Consider the following 19,567-nt stretch of genomic DNA (forward strand, 5'->3'; position numbering starts at 1 on the left):
TCATAAAGATTTGCGTCTTTAAATAGTAAAATAATTCTCCGAAAAACAGCTAGCCTCTTCGCTAACTAACACACAAAACACCATTGGAATGCTACTTACGCCGCGTCACCGGAAGTTTCACCCACTTTATTTTTTACATGAGCGCCCCTCGGAAACTTGTGGATAGAAAGCAAACTTTTGTTTTTGGTACTTAGACAATCAGTATGGAAGAAAAAAACACACCCAGATCAGACAGAGCACACATCGAGTGTTAGACAGTATTATAATAATTTGAATCTCCGTTTGTTCAGAATTAAGTCGTAGGAAGTTACTCGTCCAGTGTTTATATCAGCTCTGCATTCTGGTAATTTTGAGTTGGTAAGTTTCATCAGGACGTGAAGAAATATAGAGCTGAGTATCATCAGCATAACAGAGAAAACTAATGCCATGCTTCCTGATGATATCAGTGTATGTGTGTGTGTGTGTGTGTAGCATGTACAGAGTGAACAGCAGCGGTCCTAGTACTGAGCCTTGTGGTACACCATACTGAACGTGTGATCGATAAGACATCTCTTCATTTACTGCTACACACTGATAACGCTCAGATAAGTATGATTTAATGCAGTTCCACAAATGCCAACATAGTTTTCTAGTCTATTTAAAAGATTGTTGTGGTCAATATTATCAAATCATGGTCATTAGTTTAGTATAATGTCATCAAGTACAAAGTCCCAAGCCTCGAATGAGCAGCAAACACACTAAAGCAACACGACACACGTGAAAGGTGTAGCAAACGTCTCAAAGAGAGGGGCTTTATTACAGCAGCGCATCACTGAAGGGTTGACGGATGGATGCTGGTGTCGACGAGTGTAGAAACAGTGCTGAAGAAAACACTCGGCTTCGCCAGCCGATGACACGTCACATTACACAGCTGTCCTTCACAAGTGTGTTGAACATCCGTTCATGAGACTTACACAACCTCTTAGCAGTTAAACATCCCTCCTTTGCATAGTTAAAACTTCACGCATGAGAAAAATAAAACATTAACAATGAAACCACGACTACAAAAAACAACACTTTCCAAACAGATCTTGAAATACAGCAGGACATGTTTTCCAGGCTCAATAATGCAGGTGAAGAAACCAGCCTGTGGCGTTCTGGGCTCTGTCCACGGTCTGGTCACGGCATTCAAAATATTAATCATATTAAGCACATTTTAAATAAAAACACATTGACATTTCACTTCTAGGGTTCTGGAAATAGCCTCCACATTTGATACACTTTTCCAACAATGATGATTATTTAGTATATGTGGGTGAATCTTACCAAGGACATGTCTGGGTCGTACTCTCTGGGTTGTAACTGGGAATTTTGCATTGACATTTTTTATAATTAACCACATTCCCCCAAATTATTATTAACCCTCTAGTGCTCACGTGGCCATCTAAAATGACTGAAATGTTGTTGAAAGTTGAAAAAAAAAATTTTAATTTGAGGTTGATATCTCAAAAATGAGTGCGTGTGGGTGCAGTACCGAACGCTTCCACTGGAGGAGTGAAGCCTCGCATTCGTTTCTAATGAGATCATTTTTGACAGCAAAAAGAACAAGTTTGCCTATTTTTTCCAGGAATATTTAACCTTTTCCAATCGTGTCCATGATTTTTGTGAGTTCACTCAGCAAGTGCCAAAACCGGCAGCAGAGGGTCAATGCTCTTCACTGTCATCAACACACACACACACACACGGTCCTAAAAACAGCCTTCATTTATTCATGCAAACTATACTATCTTGATTTTCTGTGGGTTTGATGAGGGTTTAAATGTGAGTTCTCAAGAGATTCTTCAGTCTAACTATTGGAAAATATAGAGAGCTCGATCAGTGAAATAAGTCTGACACTGGATATTACAAATACTGTTGTCTCCAAAACATGGCTTTAGTTCTTCTCTTGTGAGTCACTTTGAATAGTGTGTAATGTTAAAGCACGGTGTCTGTTAGCTTCACGTTATCCGTGTTCATGCTAGCGAAGAGGCTGACGTGGTCTTCCTCTTCTCCGGCACGGTTCAGTGATGAGGATGAATCTGCAGCGAGACGAGGCGTTTGACCTGAGCCTCGGCCCGTCCACAGAAGCAGGGCATTGTGGGTCAGCGACCCGGAAAAGATGTGAGCATGGGTTCGATAGACTCACTCCGTGCGAGTTCGTCATCTATTTCAAGATGCCCATTAAAGCGTTCGGACTGGAGATGATGATGATCAGATCAGGAAGTCTACGGTACGAAACTCCCTGCTGGAGCGCGTGCGGGACGGGTCGGGGCAGCGGCTCTCCTGAAGGTCAAGGGTCGCTTCATCTCGGATCAGTACCGTCCTCAGTCTCTGCTGGTGGAGAAGTTCGTCTCTTCTCATCAGGACTCTGTTCTCTTTGTTGCCCCTCCGATCACACGCCACGCCTGGGGACGGGCAAGAAAGAGGCGTCCTGAAACCCAGCCAGCGAGAGTGTGTGTGTGTGTGTGTGTGTGTCACTGCGAGGGCTGTGTGTGGCTCTTCTTCTCGCCGCCGCTGAACACCTGCTCGTACGACGGCGGCGGATGGCTACAGTAGGACGGCGGTGGGGGGAACGAACCAATCACGTGTGTCGCCGGGGCCGGCCCGGGGTAGGCAGGGGCCAGGGTCGTCGTCATGGCGACGCAGGGGTCAACGTAGCCTTGCATGCCCGGCTGCTGAGAGACTGTTGGAGAAACATGGGCTGAATTAATGTCAAGGTTTACAAGCACTGTAACATGTGTCACTGGAGATCTACACACACACACACACACACACACACACACACACACACACACACACACACATCTTTACTAAGTGTGATAATTCACTCTAATGTATGTTCCACACAAGACAATTTGCATGTTAACCCTAACTGTACATTCTCCTTACAAAACTGTTCAACTCGAAACCTAACATTAAGATCCAACATTAACATTAAGATCCAACATTAAGACATTTCTGCAAACAAATAAAAATAAGTAGATGCTATCAGAACAAATAGATGAAAATATACACAAGTGTTCATCTTTCAGTTTTATTACCATCCATTCAGAATGGGGAACTAAGGCATAATTCTGTATAGTAGACATGGATGAAGAAAGGATTATAATCTATAATCAAGAATTATAAACAACCTCTAAAGTAATATGTTTGAGTGAGCCTGTGTGTGTGTGTGTGTGTGTGTGCATTCTGCATGGTAAATGTTACATCCATTAATAAAAAATTGCTAAATGCATACCTAAATATAATTTAATCTTAATAGAGATGGAGTCGCTGAAGAAGTGATTAAAGTTAATTAAAAATTAAAATAATGAAGTTTTGAAACTTTACAGAGGATTTCTTTATATTGTAATGTCCCCACTAGATCACCAAATTATATGAATATTACAATAGAATTTTTTTTTTCCTATTGAACAATTTTTTCTTAACCATTCCAGATGTTTTATTCTTTCTTTCTGTCAGCCGTGTGTCGAAGTCCTTAAAAAGTGATTTCTTGAACTCTTTGTGTCAAACAGCGACATTACACACACTCACTACAGTTAGAAAAGTCCAATCACGATCCACCACGGGTCTAACGCATGTGTGTTTGCTTCTGGAGCGTCAGTGAATGAGGCTGCATTTACACTGCAGGTCTTGATGCCCAAATCCCATTTTCTGACTATATCCGATTTTTTTGACGACTCGCTTACATAATCTTTAAAATTGACCCGTATCCGATTTGTGCATTTACACTATACACTTTCACACATTTACACTCGATATCTCAGCTCAGGATGGGTCTAGAGACTCCATTTTTGCACCCAGGTCTAAGTCTCATGGCCCTCTATCTGAATCCAGAGTTTTGAGAAGATTGGAGAAACTCAAAATTTCACCCCCCGAAAAAAACTAAAAGGGGTACCACTGTCGTTTTTTTTTCGGGGGGCGAAATTTTGAGTTTCTCCAATCTTCTCAAAACTCTGGATTCTGATACTCTGGGCCTCCCTGAGTGCAGTAAAATAGTTTTCTTCCCAAAATTTTGAAAGCTAAGCTTAAAAACCACGTGTCCACAAACCCCGCTATTTTTCCAATAACCCACTATTTTTATAATGGCATAAATGCTACATGGGATCTCAATATCTCAGCTCAGGAAGGGTCTAGAGACTCCATTGTTGTACTCAATCTGATCTTCTTGAAACTCTGGAATCTAATAGAGGGTCATGAGACTTAGACCTGAGTGTAAAAATGGAGTCTCTAGACCCTTCCTGAGCTGAGATATTGAGATCCCCCATAGCATTTATACCATTATAAAAATAGTGGGTTCGAGGACGGTGGTATTATGGGACGGCGCTTGGTGCTACGGACCACGGGGGGCCTGCTGAGTGCAGTAAAATAGTTTTTATCACGACAGGAACTTTAGTTGAAATGTCTATCAAATATACTACCCGAAACCCCATTCACTAGATTGCAGGCCAACATAAAAATGGTATGAAACTCATACAAGTTTTGAACAATATGAGGGTGCGTAAGTGATGACAAATATATATAATAAAAGAGTTATATTAAACAATGTCCTGGCCCTTCCAAGCTTTATATTGGCTGTAAATGATTGTTTCTGTTTTGAAAGTCCAGAAAAGTGCATCTATCCATGATACAAGTGCATCTATCCATCATAAAAGTGCATCTATCCATGATACAAGTGCATCTATCCATCATAAAAGTGCATCTATCCATGATACAAGTGCATCTATCCATCATAAACGTACATCTATCCATCATAAAAGTGCATCTATCCATGATACAAGTGCATCTATCCATGATACAAGTGCATCTATCCATCATAAAAGTGCATCTATCCATCATAAAAGTGCATCTATCCATCATAAAAGTGCATCTATCCATCATAAAAGTGCATCTATCCATCATAAAAGTGCATCTATCCATGATACAAGTGCATCTATCCATCATAAAAGTGCATCTATCCATCATAAAAGTGCATCTGTCCATTATAAAAGTGCATCTATCCATGATACAAGTGCATCTATCCATCATAAAAGTACATCTATCCATGATTCAAGTGCATCTATCCATCATAAAAGTACATCTATCCATGATACAAGTGCATCTATCCATCATAAAAGTTCATCTATCCATGATAAAAGTGCATCTATCCATCATAAAAGTGCATCTGTCCATTATAAAAGTGCATCTATCCATCATAAAAGTGCATCTATCCATGATAAAAGTGCATCTATCCATCATAAAAGTGCATCTATCCATAAAAAATATATATTAATATAAAATATATAAAATATTCATATTTAAGTTGCGCTTTAGATTCAAGTCAAATCCATATGTTCTTTTGGCCGGAAGTTATTTTACTTTATAAAGTTTTAAATATGGATATTTTTCTTACATCTCCATCTTCCTCATTACTCCACATAAAGTCAACATCGGAGATATTTTCATCAGCTATTTGTTCAAGCACTTCAGAACTGTATATTCTGCACATGAAAAAGTTTCAAAAATCTATCGGTACTGTGATATATATATATTTTTTTTATAAAAGAAATTTCAATCAGCATCACTGAAAATGTGACTTCAGTAACAGGCTTTCAAACCTACTGTCCATTCTAATGGACGGACACATTTAAAAAAATCCTGATTTAAAACGTGCAATTCTACAGTCGATTTTTAACTTTAATTAATAAGTTCAATCTTTCTATTTTACATACAAACTATGAAATACTGGCAAAAATATATACAAAATGTAAATACACCTTAGAAAATGTTGCTTGCTTCTGTGTTTGGAGTGAAGTGCTGCCATGCTTCTCTTCAATGTAGTTTTTTTTTATATAATTAACCCTACATGCAGAGCTTTACTGGCATTTGATTGGATGACAAACGTCCAATCTCAAGGACTGCAGGCTTTAAACTAGGTCAAATGCTCCAGAAGTTAAAAAAGGGGGCTGACATGTGATGTCCATTATAATGGACACAGGGTCTGAATGGGTTAAACCCGTGCCTCCATATCTCGTGAAATGTCTTCAAACACAGATTTATTTCTGTAACATCCCTGCATTTTACCAGCACTCTTCGCCTCAACACTCAAGAGACATGAAAGCTCTGCATCTGAGTTGACGTCACTTGTTTAATGACGTACGACTCTCATTTCCTCCGATGTGTCTGCTTACATGGCACACGCAAATTCTGCACGTATCCTATTCATATCAGCACATGTGAGTGAGGCCTGATCTGAGAAAATGGAAATCCATGCGTTTTCTTTTCCTGCTTACACGTTCAAATCCGATCTGTGCCACATAAGAGGAGTAAATCAGATTTGGGTCACTTGAACCATACAGTGTAAACGAGGCCTAATCATTTTTCCTCACTCGTCCTCAGTGTGTCGATGATCTCAGTCACTGCTGGAAACAGTCCAAAACTGGAAAATACGCTGGAAATCTGGGCCCTGGAGAACTTTTCTGAAGAACTTTTTTTTGTCTTGTAGACTATCTTTTTATGTAAAACATCTTATTCAGGACAGTAGTACATAAAAAATAACATGCATGTTGCATGATGCTGGACTCGTCCAGCTCTTCTGAAACCATCGAGCGCTTCAGCAAGCTCTTACACAATCAGTGAACACACACACTCTTGTTTATGTGCCTGACATGTAAAGTATGAATATTGTTGACATCTGTGTCAGATATTAATGAGCTGAAGCGCAGAGGAACATCACACCTCGTGTGTGTACAAAGGTAAAGTGCTGGAGGCTGATGTTTAATATGGTGTTTTATGAAGAATGAAGCCTACCTATCTTTTAGAGCTACTGGTAAATGTGTTTAGGAATGCAGATTTACTGCCAGAAACTGGACTTAGCCGTTCTGTGGATCTCGTCGATGCGTGTCAATCTTCAACTGGAGCTCAAGAGACCCTTTTCATTTAGTTTTCCATTTAACGACTGTAAGACAAACGAGAGTGCTTTTCCTTATTCATGTTTATTTGTCCTCTGAAAAATAAAAGCCTTAGCAATATCCCGAGTAATTGCAGCCGTATTCAGATTTTCAATTCATTTGTCCACTCAAGTAGCAATAATGACGGTTCATTTCCCCTCAGAACAGATACAAACTTATTAAAGTCATACAAAAGTGACCTATTTCCCTAATATGCGTTTCAGTGGTTGGGAATATAGTTCACCACGAATATGAATATTGCCAATTGCACAGCAATGTTTTATTCTCAGTCTATATAATCAGTTCTCTGTTTCTGACTTTCTTTCCTCGCAGTTCTGAATGATAAAAAGTAGCCAATATTTAAATTGTCATTCATAAAGTCAGAATTGTAAGGTATAAACTTTTTTGTATTCTGCAGCAGAAACAAGCTTTCATACCAACATGACACAGATGAGAGAGAATAACTTCCGAATTACACCCTAGTTTCGCTGCCAAACATTTGATATGATAGTGAACATGAGACAGCCGGCGACTAACCGAGCGCTCGCTGACCACACCGCCAAACAGAAGTCCAGTCTCCCGCACATGAGGACAGTGTGTGTGGTGTGTGTGTGTGTGGCGTATGTTGGTTCGGATCTGCCCACACACCAGAATGACTCATTTGCAGTGTTCTGCCGGTTTGGCTCAGAGACGAGGAAATATCTCAAGTGTGTGTGAAGTGCCGGCCTCGGCTGAACGACTCGAGACGACTGCACTCACCAACACTGATACAGGAGGATTCGGGAGATGCGTTTACTAACCGGAGTGGATCGCCAACATAAATGCACAACTTTCAATGTTAGGATTTTTTTTTTGCACCCTCAGATTCCAGATCTTCAATAGTTGTATAGTATTGTCCTATCCTAACAAACCATACAAAGGAAAGCTCAATTATTCAGCTTTCAGATTATCTCTAAATCTCAGTTTCAGAAAATGGACCCCTGTGACCGGTTCTGAGGCCCAGGATCACAGGTGCTGATTCTGCTCAGGTGACGTATGAAGTCCTCACCTGGTGTGCTGACCGGCTGTCTGGTGAAGGACACGTTAAAGGTCGGATCTTCGCTGAGCGGAGACGGATACATCCGCCGGCGAACGAAGAAGCCCGCGCCGCAGCAGAAGAGCACGCCCATCATCAGCAGCAGCCTATCAGAGACGAGAACAATCTGCCAATCACAGCCCTCATCAAGCAAACCTAAGAAAACTGCTTTTAAAATCAACCATAATTGTTGCAACAGATAACGGGAAGCTTGTGTCCACAAAATAAAAAATTGAAAAGGTAATTGCTACTTTTATCTCAAAATTGTTTGATATGAATGATCTTTTTAGGTGTTCAAGCACAAAGTGCTCATAACTCCTAGACCGTTTGACTTAGCTTCAATGTTTTTACACCACTCTGGCTCAGTCAAGACGGACAAGATGTATATCTCCGATTTCCGTTTGGAGCAAAAAAAAAGTGTTATTTCAGTTTTTGTCCAAAACCCACTTTTGCGAACTAGTCCCTGGTTTTTTGCCCAATCGGGACCAAACCAGTCTAGGCCTATTCTCTGGACTCTCTAGATCAATAATTATCGGGAAAAAAAGTTGAAATTTTGTAACAGGGTCATTTAGATAGTGGTCTGTGGCAAAATTCAGCCAGTAAATCCTCAAATTGACTCAAATTGATGGATAGGAGAAGCTATCAGAGTATGAGCCGGATTGGAACCAAACCAGTCGAGGCCTATTCTTTGGACTCTCTCGAAATTTTGCATTTGATTGGCTATAACAGGGTCGTTTACAAAAGGGATGGGACAAAATGTACCCAAAATCATATAAATCCTAAAGGAAAACTCAGAATTTCACAAAAATTGATGAGCATATGTCTCATAACATGCCGAAGAAGCATGCACAGTTTCATGGAGATCGGACCATAGGTGGCGCTAAGCTTTAAAACCATGTATTTCCAATGGTAAATTGCCTGTATTGATTGTAAATGGTGTTTTACATCTATTATGTGGGTGGATAAATGCATGTTAAATAAAACTGAATGCCTTTTGATGCTTTTGTGCTTAAAGGCCTGAACTGCTTGAACACCGATAAATGCTGCTTGCAGCTTTAATTAAAGCTTGTTTCTGCCAATATTGTGAGACAGAAACATTCAATTGTGAGAAATTATGATATAAACTGTGAAAATAAATGTCATTGTGAGATAAACTGTGACTAATTACCTTTTTACATTTTTTTTTTTTCTCCAATGAATGTTTCGGTGATCAGTTGTTAAAATACTTTTTTTTTTTTCCTTAGTGTGAAAAACATTTTAATAATCTGGAGAATCTTTAGTGGAATGGAATATGGAACCTTTATTTTTCAGAGTGAAATGAAACACAATCTAAGTGTATAAAGCAGAATAAAAGTGCGTTCTCACCAGAAGTACCAGAGCCTCTGTATGGAGAGCGCGCGGACGCAGCAGCGAGTCCCACAGCAGTCTTCATACGAGCGGCATCTGTGGACCAGAACACCACACGGACAACACCAACAATGATGAATGTACAAGCGGAACCGCGATGAAAATACATCCACTGATACGCAGAATACTAATATTTCACAAGAACCATTAAAGCTCATCAAATGTGCTTGTAGGATCTGAACTCATGACGGAAGCGTTAGTGTCAAGTTTCAAGTGTTGAACAGCGATTCTCATTTGGTAAATGTGTTATAATGAGGGGCGATTAAAAATAAGTTTATGTTAATCAGGTCATGTTTTGCTGAGATACTGTGCTTGTGGATTGTAGACAACAATCCCCATAGTGCATTGCAATACTCAGCTCCGCAGGCCACTCCCACACCTCCGCCCATCACTGTAGACTAGAGTTGAGCTCCACTTTACGCTACCGCCTGGAAATCATTTCGCACAATAGGTCTCATTCATGAAACACGAGCAGAAGGAATGTTTGTGTAAATCGTGTGTAAAGTGGTTCTGGCGTAAATTTTCGGATTCATTAAAATGTTCGTATTTTCCAAATGTTAGTTGGTATGCAAGAAATCTACACCTGCTCCCAGCCACGCGTAAATGGTGCGCTTAACATCCGAACCTTCATCGGGTACATATTTAAAAAGCATTTTGAAAAAATATTTTATATAGTAATTACATACGTTTTTTCTTTCTACTTTTATTATGAGAGCCAGTAATAGCAGATCTGGTGATCAATGGCGGTCCTTCTCCAGTTTGAATACGATTTTTCCGAAGTGAACTAATTCGTTTTTTGCTGTCAAGCTTAATGTCGAACCATTTTCAGTTTGATTGACAGATGAAACTCCATTAACTGCATCTGTAATATGCTGCCAAGCTTCCTTTTTTTAGGACCTGATATGTACGCTTGATAATAAAATGTGGCGTTTTGAATAAACTTCTGATAATTAAACTTCCATTTCTGCATCCGAGAAATCTTTCCTTTTCATTCGCACTCATGTTATTATATGCCTATCTCGGGGCCTATCATGTTATTATATGCATATCCCAGGGATATAGATGTCAGTCGGATATAATGGGCAGGATTTATGGTCATTGAGAATGAACGTGCACGCGCATCCCATTTACGACTGGTTGGAATTCATTAACACACACACACACATTTCACTATCATTTGTGAATCAGGAGAAGAGTTTTCGGGAAGGTCTCTTTATGCGCAAATCACTCTCATATTTACTCGTATATGTTTCATGAATGAGACCCAATGCGCGCTAATATAATATGACGACGTAAGAGCGTCAAGGCGGTGCCTTCTGAGTATTCAGTGCCTTCATCCATATTTACTAAAAAGTTTCTGCCAGTGAAATCAAACGCACTGGTGCTGATCTGTGATTGGTCTGTTAGCGCATTAGGTCCAACCCCCTAAGGGCGGGTTTGTAAGGGTGGGGACTAGTGCTTGTAGTCTTTACAGAACAATACCTCCAACAATGATGTCAAATGATGATTTTTGCGTCATTGTAGGAGGAAGTGAAAAAGGTAAAGAGTGGATCTCAGGGAAAAATGAAAGAGTGTTGCACGACCATTCAATCGTGTGACTGGATTGGTCAGATCTAACAATGGAAATCTTCATGCAAATGGGTGGAGTGTCCCTTAAACAACTCTGAACATGATGCCTTGGTGGACAGTACACAACAGACCGAGAGCAGGTTCAGATGGTCAACGGCTCAGTGTATTCCAGCTCCTCAGAATAGCAGCGCTCCACCAATGCTGCTGAACACACACTCGTCCTCAGACATGTACACCGCCCATGGCCACAGGGGGGCGCTAATGCAGTCGCTATTTAAACAATGTGGCGCAGATGTGAAAATGAAGACTGTGTACTGAGCAGAACACACTAGCATCGCGCCTGGCGCTGCATTGCGTTGGGTGTGTAAGTGAGCTCATCTGTGCTGATCTGAGGCCAGTCAACAACAGCAAGCAGGGATTAATTATTAAAGCTTTTCAACATGACAGAAGAAGACTGTACGAATCAAAGGCCATTTTGCCCAGAGTGAGACCCGCTAATCAAAGCGCTGATCCGACTGAAGTAAAGCTCGCTCGACGCAGTGCCTAAAAGCCCACACTGGAGAGCATCATACACACCTTACAACGTGTGGCCTGGGAAAGCTCTGTCTCATGGGAAGAGCAATCACTGTTCTGTGTGTGTTCTCAAGCCGTGGCACATACGGATCGAGGAAATAAACTAGCCCTTTTAGCATAACTAATGGACCGTTGATGAGGACCAGAGGCTGGAGCGCATGGCACTCGACCTTGATCTGAAGAGACCCCAGCCGGAGCTGTGCGCGCGGTCATCTCCACGACCCTCATCGCTGTTACTCATCGCACCAAACACAACACACTCTGACTGATCTCCAACTGATCCTCTCATGTACACAGCTCTTCTTGTCTCATGTTTGACGCAGAGATGAGAATAAGTCGATGTCGGCATGGTGAGATCTGTGGAGCGGATGCGTGGGGATTGTGGAGCGCGGAGTGAATGTTAAAGCTAATGCAGTAAGAGAGATCAACAAAACCACTGTTTTAAAGTCCCCCTGTCGTCAATCATTTTATCCCTTGAAACTCACCAAAATGACATATCTAAACACCTTAAAATATCTTGAATGTAACTCAACACCCTTGCCTCATTATTATGCGCGGTTCAATGAACATGTAAATGAGCCCCGCCTCAACTCACTCACTCACTCAGCTCAGAGATCCAGTGGTTGGCGGTCACACGTTGATCTGATTGGTTGTATGACGGTTGTGACGTAAGAGAGTTTGAGAGTAAAAGTGATAGTACTCACATGAAATAGATGGGGTATCCTCCTTCAAAATACCAGCAATACTTCTTTGCTTCTATGCACTGCAAAAAAGACAAAAATAAAACAAATTAAGAGACATATAATTGACTATTATAAATTATATATAGACAATGTTCTGAAAATGTTACAATTTTTTTTTATAACGAGTGGTTATCTTTAGTCAAAGTTGCTCTTCCATCAGCTTGAATCAGTCGGCCCATTCTCCTCTGACCTCTCGCATCAACAAGGCATTTTGGCCCACAGGACTGACCCATACTGGATGTTTTTCCCTTTTCACTCCATTCTTTGTAAACCCTAGAAATGGTTGTGCGTGAAAATCTCAGTAACTGAGCAGATTGTGAAATACTCAGACCGGTCACGCTCAAAATCGCTTAAATCCCCTTTCTTTCCCATTCTGACATTCAGTTTGGAGTTCAGGAGATTGTCTTGACCAGGACCGCACCCCTAAATGCATTGAAGCAGCTGCCATGTGATTGGTTGATAAGATAATTGCATTAATGAGAAATTGAACAGGTGTTCCTAATAATCCTTTAGGTGAGTGTAAATTGAATTATGGATTGAAGGAAATAATCCAGGCATGATGATGATCTGCGCCTTTTACCACCTTCTGCCGTTTTCACATCCAGAAAGCCGACATGACCTGCGTCTGCACTGGTCCTGGGGTGAGGTGAGAGAGAAAGGTCACAGACGTGATATTAACCCGGTGTCAGGCGAGACCTTTCACGTCAACAACAACATCGCTTTACCGGGAACAATCTTATCAATAATCTTCCTGATCAGTTTCATCATCTCAGCATCTCGAAGAACTCAATATTGTGACAGAAACTTTTAACTCTCTCTTTTCCAGCACTTTAGACGCAGTTGCTCCATTGCGCTTAAAGAAGATTAAAGAAAATAGTCCAACGCCGTGGTACAATGACCAAACTCAGGCCCTTAAGAGAGCAGCTAGAACAATGGAGCGTAGCTGGAAGAAAACTAAACTACAGGTATCACGGATTTCATGGAAGGAGAGCTCGATTACATACAAAGAGGCCTTAAAAACTGAAAGGTCTGCTTATTTTTCAAACCTATTAGAAGAAAATAAACATAATACTAGGTATCTATAACAAAGGCTAAACTAACGAAAAAGAAAGCTTCAAGCCCAGAAGTGTCCAAGCAACACAGCAGTAATGACTTTATTAACTTCACTTTTAAGATTGATAATATTAGGGACAAAATGATAACTATGCAACTGTCTACTACAGTAGTGCATCAGCATTGTTGTGGTCTCCCTGAGGAAAGATTTGGTTCATTTGCTGCTATAGGAGAGGAAGAATTTTTTTTTAAGCTGGCTGATAAAACCGCTTGTAAAAAAAAGCAACTTGATCCTACAGAATTAGTTAATTACAGGCCAATCTCGAACCTGCCTTTTCTGTCAAAGATACTGGAAAAGGCAGTATCCTCACAACTGTGTTCCTTTCTTGAAAGAAATGATATCTGTGAGGATTTTCAATCGGGATTTAGACCACATCATAGTTTTGAGACAGCTCTCATTAGAGTCACACATGATCTGCTCTTATCATCCGATCGTGGTCGTATCTCTCTATTAGTGTTACTCGATCTTAGTGCTGCATTTGACACCATTGACCACAACATTCTTTTAAATAGACTAGAAAACTATGTTGGCATTTGTGGAACTGCATTAAATCATTATTATCTGACCGTTATCAGTGTGTAGCAGTAAATGAAGAGATGTATAGCAATCACAAGTTCAGTATGGCGTACCACAAGGCTCAGTACTAGGACCGCTGCTGTTCACTCTGTACATGCTACCAGAGCCGGCCCGAGCCTTTTGGGGGCCCTAAGCAGAATTACACTTAAAACTTACAATCACGACCTATTGGTTTTCATTAAACCGAGAAAAATTGAATTTTCTTTTATTGACGATCACTGAGAAATGGTCTATTATTTAAAATGCAAAAAACAAAAACAAAAAAAAACATTTATTATTTTCAAGGTGAAAAGGATTCATTTGCCTGGATCCACGCCGAAGAAAACGTCTAAATGTCATGAAGCAGCCTAAATAGTCCACTTTGGAAAATGTGTAGATGTCAGGTTTTCATTAAACCGAGAAAAATTGAATTTTGTTTTATTTACGATCACTGAGAAATGTTCTATTATTTAAAATGCTATATATATATATATATATATATATATATATATATATATATATATATATTATGTTCAAGGTGAAAAGGATTCATTTGCCTCGATCCACCCCGAAGAAAACGTCTAAATGTCACGTTTTTAATGAAGCAGCCTATTATGAGTAAGATGTCTATTTTTCCGGCGTCCCCCAGCTCCTCGTTTAAGCAAAAGGTACGCTAAAAACAACGTATTACATCGACGTTAAACCACGTTAACCGTGTTAAACATAACCTTTTAAATACTCGACCTAGTTCCATTGCTTAGCAACGGGAAGAAACTCCAGTAACTTCAGTGCCCAACCCGTATCACGACAAGACGTGAAATAATCACGTTGGTCCACTTTGGAAAACGTGTAGATGTCACGGTTTAGTTTAAACTCAGAACCATAAATGGGGCTATACTGCCCTCTTGTGTCAAATTATATTTTTATAATTATTTTTCCAACAAATAAAACTAAACCCGCAATAGATGCAGTGGCTCAGTTGATAAAGCGTTGGGCTTTAATTAAGAAGATCTGTCAATTCCCATACTTGCGTTAAATTGTTGTGATTATATCAAAAAAAAGTGGCCTAAACAATATCTGAATGAATCATTCAAGACAACAAAACTCTGATTTAATGATCAATATACCTACCTAAAAATTACAACTGTTGCTGTGTCTGCCTGCGTTTAAGTCGATGCGTCTAGATCATAGACTGTAAAAAACCGGGTTGAAGAAATAAGTCATTTTCATTCATTCATTGATTTATGTCACTTGTTTAAGTAATCTAAAAAAATAAAAATAAAAAATAACCCCGATTAGGGGGCCCCCTGGTGGTCAGGGTGCTACACACACACACACACACACACACACACACACACACACACACACACTATACATGCTACCATTAGGAGATATCATTGGGAAACATGGAATTAGCTTTCACTGTTATGCTGATGATACCCAGCTGTATATTTCTTCAAAATTTCTACGAAACTTACAAAATACAAAACAACGGAATGCAGAGCTGATATAAAAAAATGAATAAATTTTAAAATTCTTATTACTTATAAAGCACTAAATGGTTTATCTCTGCAGTACTTGAGTGATCTCTTAGATCTCTTAACGCATTATAGTCCTTCACGTCACGTCTATCGCGATCTCTAATCTCCGGCCAGTTGATAATCCCGAGAATATCTAAATCGACTGCAGGCGGGAGATCCTGTTCCTATTTAGCACCAAAACTCTGGAACAATCTCCCTAACATTGTCCGGGAAGCAGACACACTCTATCAGTTCAAATCTAGACTAAACACACATCTCTCCGGCCTAGCATACACATAACACACTATAGACTTCCTAAACTCAACATTAGGCTGCATAGTTTAGATCAATATTACGTCCCGTTAATCCTGATGTACTTGGAACATCATAAGAAGGATGGCGTCTGCGCTAATGTCAGTTTCTCTGTTTATCCCGAGGGTGGTGGACCTGCGCCTGGACCCATCCCGACTCATCATACAACATCTCGTCTCCAAACCGGCGTGACTACTTACACTTCCAAACAGATGGAAATGGACAATTCTCTTAATATTTTGATCCAATTTGTTTTGTCACTGTTCATCACTGTTCTTTCATTGGCCAGAGGAGAACTGGGCCCGACTGAGCCTGGCTGGGTTCTCCCAAGGTTTTTTTCTCCATTCAATCACCTGTTAAAGCGGATTAAAAACACCACATACACATATAGACAACATTAAACGCTGGATGTTCACCACAGGGGGACTTTAATAAATGCTCTGGATGTATTATTCTTTGTTAGTTCATGTAACAAAGGAACCTTATTGTAAAATGTTCCTGAAAAAAAAAAAGAATATTACGGGCCGTTAATCTGCGCGTTCACACACACCAGTGACATTGGGTTGGGCGACGCCAACAGATCCCAGTTGTAACGCACTGGAGAAGATCCAGCTGAGCCTGAAACTGTTCCGACACTGAACACTATTGAGCAGAACATGTGACCGCTGTCTTATAAACACTGTCTCAGGAACTGTGGACACTTGTGGAAGAGTTCATGATGATGATGAGATGATCAGCGTAACTCCACAACAACTACACAAACGTCTCCGCTAACATTCAAGTGCAGCTCTCCCTGAGTCTCTCCGTAAGGCGGAGCTAAAGCTGCTGTTACTCCTGATCCTGGATCAGTCAGATCCGCCTGTGGTGTTATTGCCGGAGTCTCTGAAGCTCGTGTGAAGGCGGCACCCTCTTCCGAATGGAGGCGGAGCTAAAGCTCATTTGCATTTAAAGGGACACACCAAAAATAGCTATAATAAAAGATCTGATATTTTGAGCTGAAATTTCAGACACATTCTGGGGACGCCATAGATTTAAATATTAGCCTACATCTCGTCAAAATGGGCATAATAACCTTTAAAATAAAATCTTTTTTCCCTTCCTTGCAATTATATGCCTTTGAATCAACAACAATGCTTCAATAGCACTACCCATAATGCCTTTCACTGATTATATATCTGTGGCATAAGAGTACATGAGTCATAACAGATGCAGGTGCAGATGTGTCATAATAACTCTCTATTAAACCAGCATATTCAGGTTCTGTATCGTTCCCTCAACACAGACACAGACACATCGCTGCACTGAAACTCAAAGAAGATCAACCTCTGCATTTACCTGATGATATGAGTGAAGACGCTGACTATTCCCATCTAAGTGCTAATGACAAAGTATCTCTCTCTCTTCTCTGGCAGGCCGATAAAGATTCGGTGAAATGCCATTACTGTAATTGGAAATGCGTACAGTAAGAAGGTCTGGTGATGCTTAATGCCTCATCTTGGCAAGTCTTTGAAATGTAAATGCTGTTTATCAAAGCTTGGGGAAGTTATTTCAAGAAAAAAAAACCAGCCAAACTATAGCAAAATGGTACACAAACACACACACACACACACACACACACACAGACTGTATACACAACTATATATGTAAATTGCATTTCATTGTGACATTTGAACTGCCTGAAAGTACAAAACATAAAAAAATTTTTTTTTCATATTTTGACACTCATCCATCATTACAAATGCTATAGGCCTGTAAAAGGCATGTGATAATTCAACAGTGAAAATTAGTATGAGGCCAATACAAATATAGTAATCAACTGAATATAATTATAACACACACTGTAAAGTCATAGTCTCTGAAAAGAAAAAACTAAGCCATAGACTACTGTAAAACAATCCCCAAAACAGTTCTAACACTCCGGTGATGTTGTAAAGACACACACAGATCTGCGTTAACTGCGAACGGATCAGAAACAACCATGTTTACAGTATTGCCTCCATCTGTGAATGATGATGATGATGATGATGATGATGATGATGGTGATACACAAACACAGGAGGAGCGGGCAGAGACAAAGGCTCAACATCACTGGTGTATTTAACACCGTTATCAGCGCTGCAGCCAGCGGCTAATAGAGGAATAATCAAGTGTGTGTCCGTACAGGAAATGGCGAAGCGTTTGTTGTGCGTTGGACACGACGCGGCTCACCTCGAGGATCGCGCACAGTATCAGCAGTGTGTGTGTTGGACTCACCTCGAGGACAGTATCAGCAGTGTGTGTGTGTGTGTGTGTGTGTGTGTGTGTTGGACTCACCTCGAGCATCGCGCACAGTGTCAGCAGCGCGGCCGCTCCGACGCTCCTCACCCGCTCCAGCATGTCGATGTGTGTGTGTGCGTGTGTGGGTGTGTGTGTGTGTGTGTGTGTGTGTGTTAATGCCGTCAGGACCGAGGATTCATAGCAGCAAACCCTGGATGTTCACAGCAGAAGCACGAGCGTGATGCGCGCTCGCGCTTCGTGTGTGTGTGCGTGTGTGTGTGTGTGTCGCGGAGGAGAGAGAGAGAACAGCGCCAGCATCTCCGCTGCGGCTCGAGCGACAAGCAACCACGTCCGCTGCTGAACACACACACACACACACACACACACACACACACACACACACACACAGGCGCGCGATATTAGCACTGCAGGCTTCTGTCTCATACTCCTCAGTCTAACACAACTCTTTATCAGGAGAATCCACCGCTTATTAGACTATATCCGCTTACTTTAATTGAAAAAAAGCCCATATTGATTTACAACGTGGGATAATGTTACCTGGAAGATGCAAAGAAAGTAAAAGGGCGTTTGAATGTCACTGCAACAACCACACCACATGGCTTTATATTTAAGCACACTTATCAAGAATAAACACACTTGGTTTTATAAATAATAAATCTATACGGACTCTCTGCAATCAAAAAAAAAAGTTTTCTATTTTAACCTTGGGATCATACATTCAGGATATGCTAATGTTCTCATACTGACTAAATCCACTTAAACGCCTTCACAGCCTTTCTCCTTCGGGAGTAGCCTATTGATGACTCATCCTGCACTACACAGATCTCTGACCAATCAAATGTCCTCAAATCTCACCAGCATCTGACTATACAAGCATGTAATTAAACTGCCTATTGGATATATTATTGAAAGTGATCGAAAGTTGAATGTTAAAATTATTGATAAATCTGGGAACAAGTTAGTTAGAAGTCAATACAACAACACACACACACACACACACACACACAGACACACACACACACACACACACACAGCAGTCTATGAGCAGTGTGCTACACATTGCATTGTGTTTTGGATCATGTCTTATCTTGTTGCCTATATCAGATATGTTTTCATTAATATATTTAATATCCCAGAGTCGTACGTTACTTTGCCGCTTTGGTTTTCTAGCCACAGTTCAACCTTTTGACAGTTTTCATGCTATTATTTTCTTGATGTGTGACAGTGATCATGAATGAAGGCTCTCTCCTCCCCAGTGTTTACCTGTGTCCGTTGCCATGGCAACCGGTCTTATCAAAACAAAGACCAGGACCGAAAGAGAGAGAGAGAGAAAAAGAGTGTGTGTGTGTGTGTGTGTGTGTGTGTGTTGTTCTTTCTCTTAATTGGGGAGCTGCAGTAATGACTATAAGGCTCTAATGAGCTGAGATCAGTTGATGAACTGAAGTCCACCTCGACTGTCTTGTTCTGTTGCCATG

At 40.6% G+C, this 19,567-nt stretch overlaps 1 protein-coding gene across 1 annotated transcript; it reads right to left on the reverse strand.

The window, feature by feature from the left end:
• Positions 1 to 2,268: 2,268 nt before the first annotated feature.
• Positions 2,269 to 18,334, reverse strand: vopp1b (VOPP1 WW domain binding protein b). Its single transcript, XM_039666408.2, has 5 exons — positions 18,129 to 18,334; positions 12,276 to 12,334; positions 9,388 to 9,465; positions 7,996 to 8,129; positions 2,269 to 2,701 (listed from the first exon to the last, which is right to left on the reverse strand). Exons 1-5 carry the CDS (start codon positions 18,189 to 18,191, stop codon positions 2,493 to 2,495), a joined length of 543 nt encoding a protein of 180 aa, XP_039522342.1. The 5' UTR covers positions 18,192 to 18,334; the 3' UTR covers positions 2,269 to 2,492.
• Positions 18,335 to 19,567: the final 1,233 nt, after the last annotated feature.

Source organism: Pimephales promelas, chromosome 22 (assembly GCF_988280905.1).
Source record: "Pimephales promelas chromosome 22, fPimPro1.hap1.1, whole genome shotgun sequence".
In the NCBI taxonomy this organism is placed as follows: Eukaryota; Metazoa; Chordata; class Actinopteri; order Cypriniformes; family Leuciscidae; genus Pimephales; species Pimephales promelas.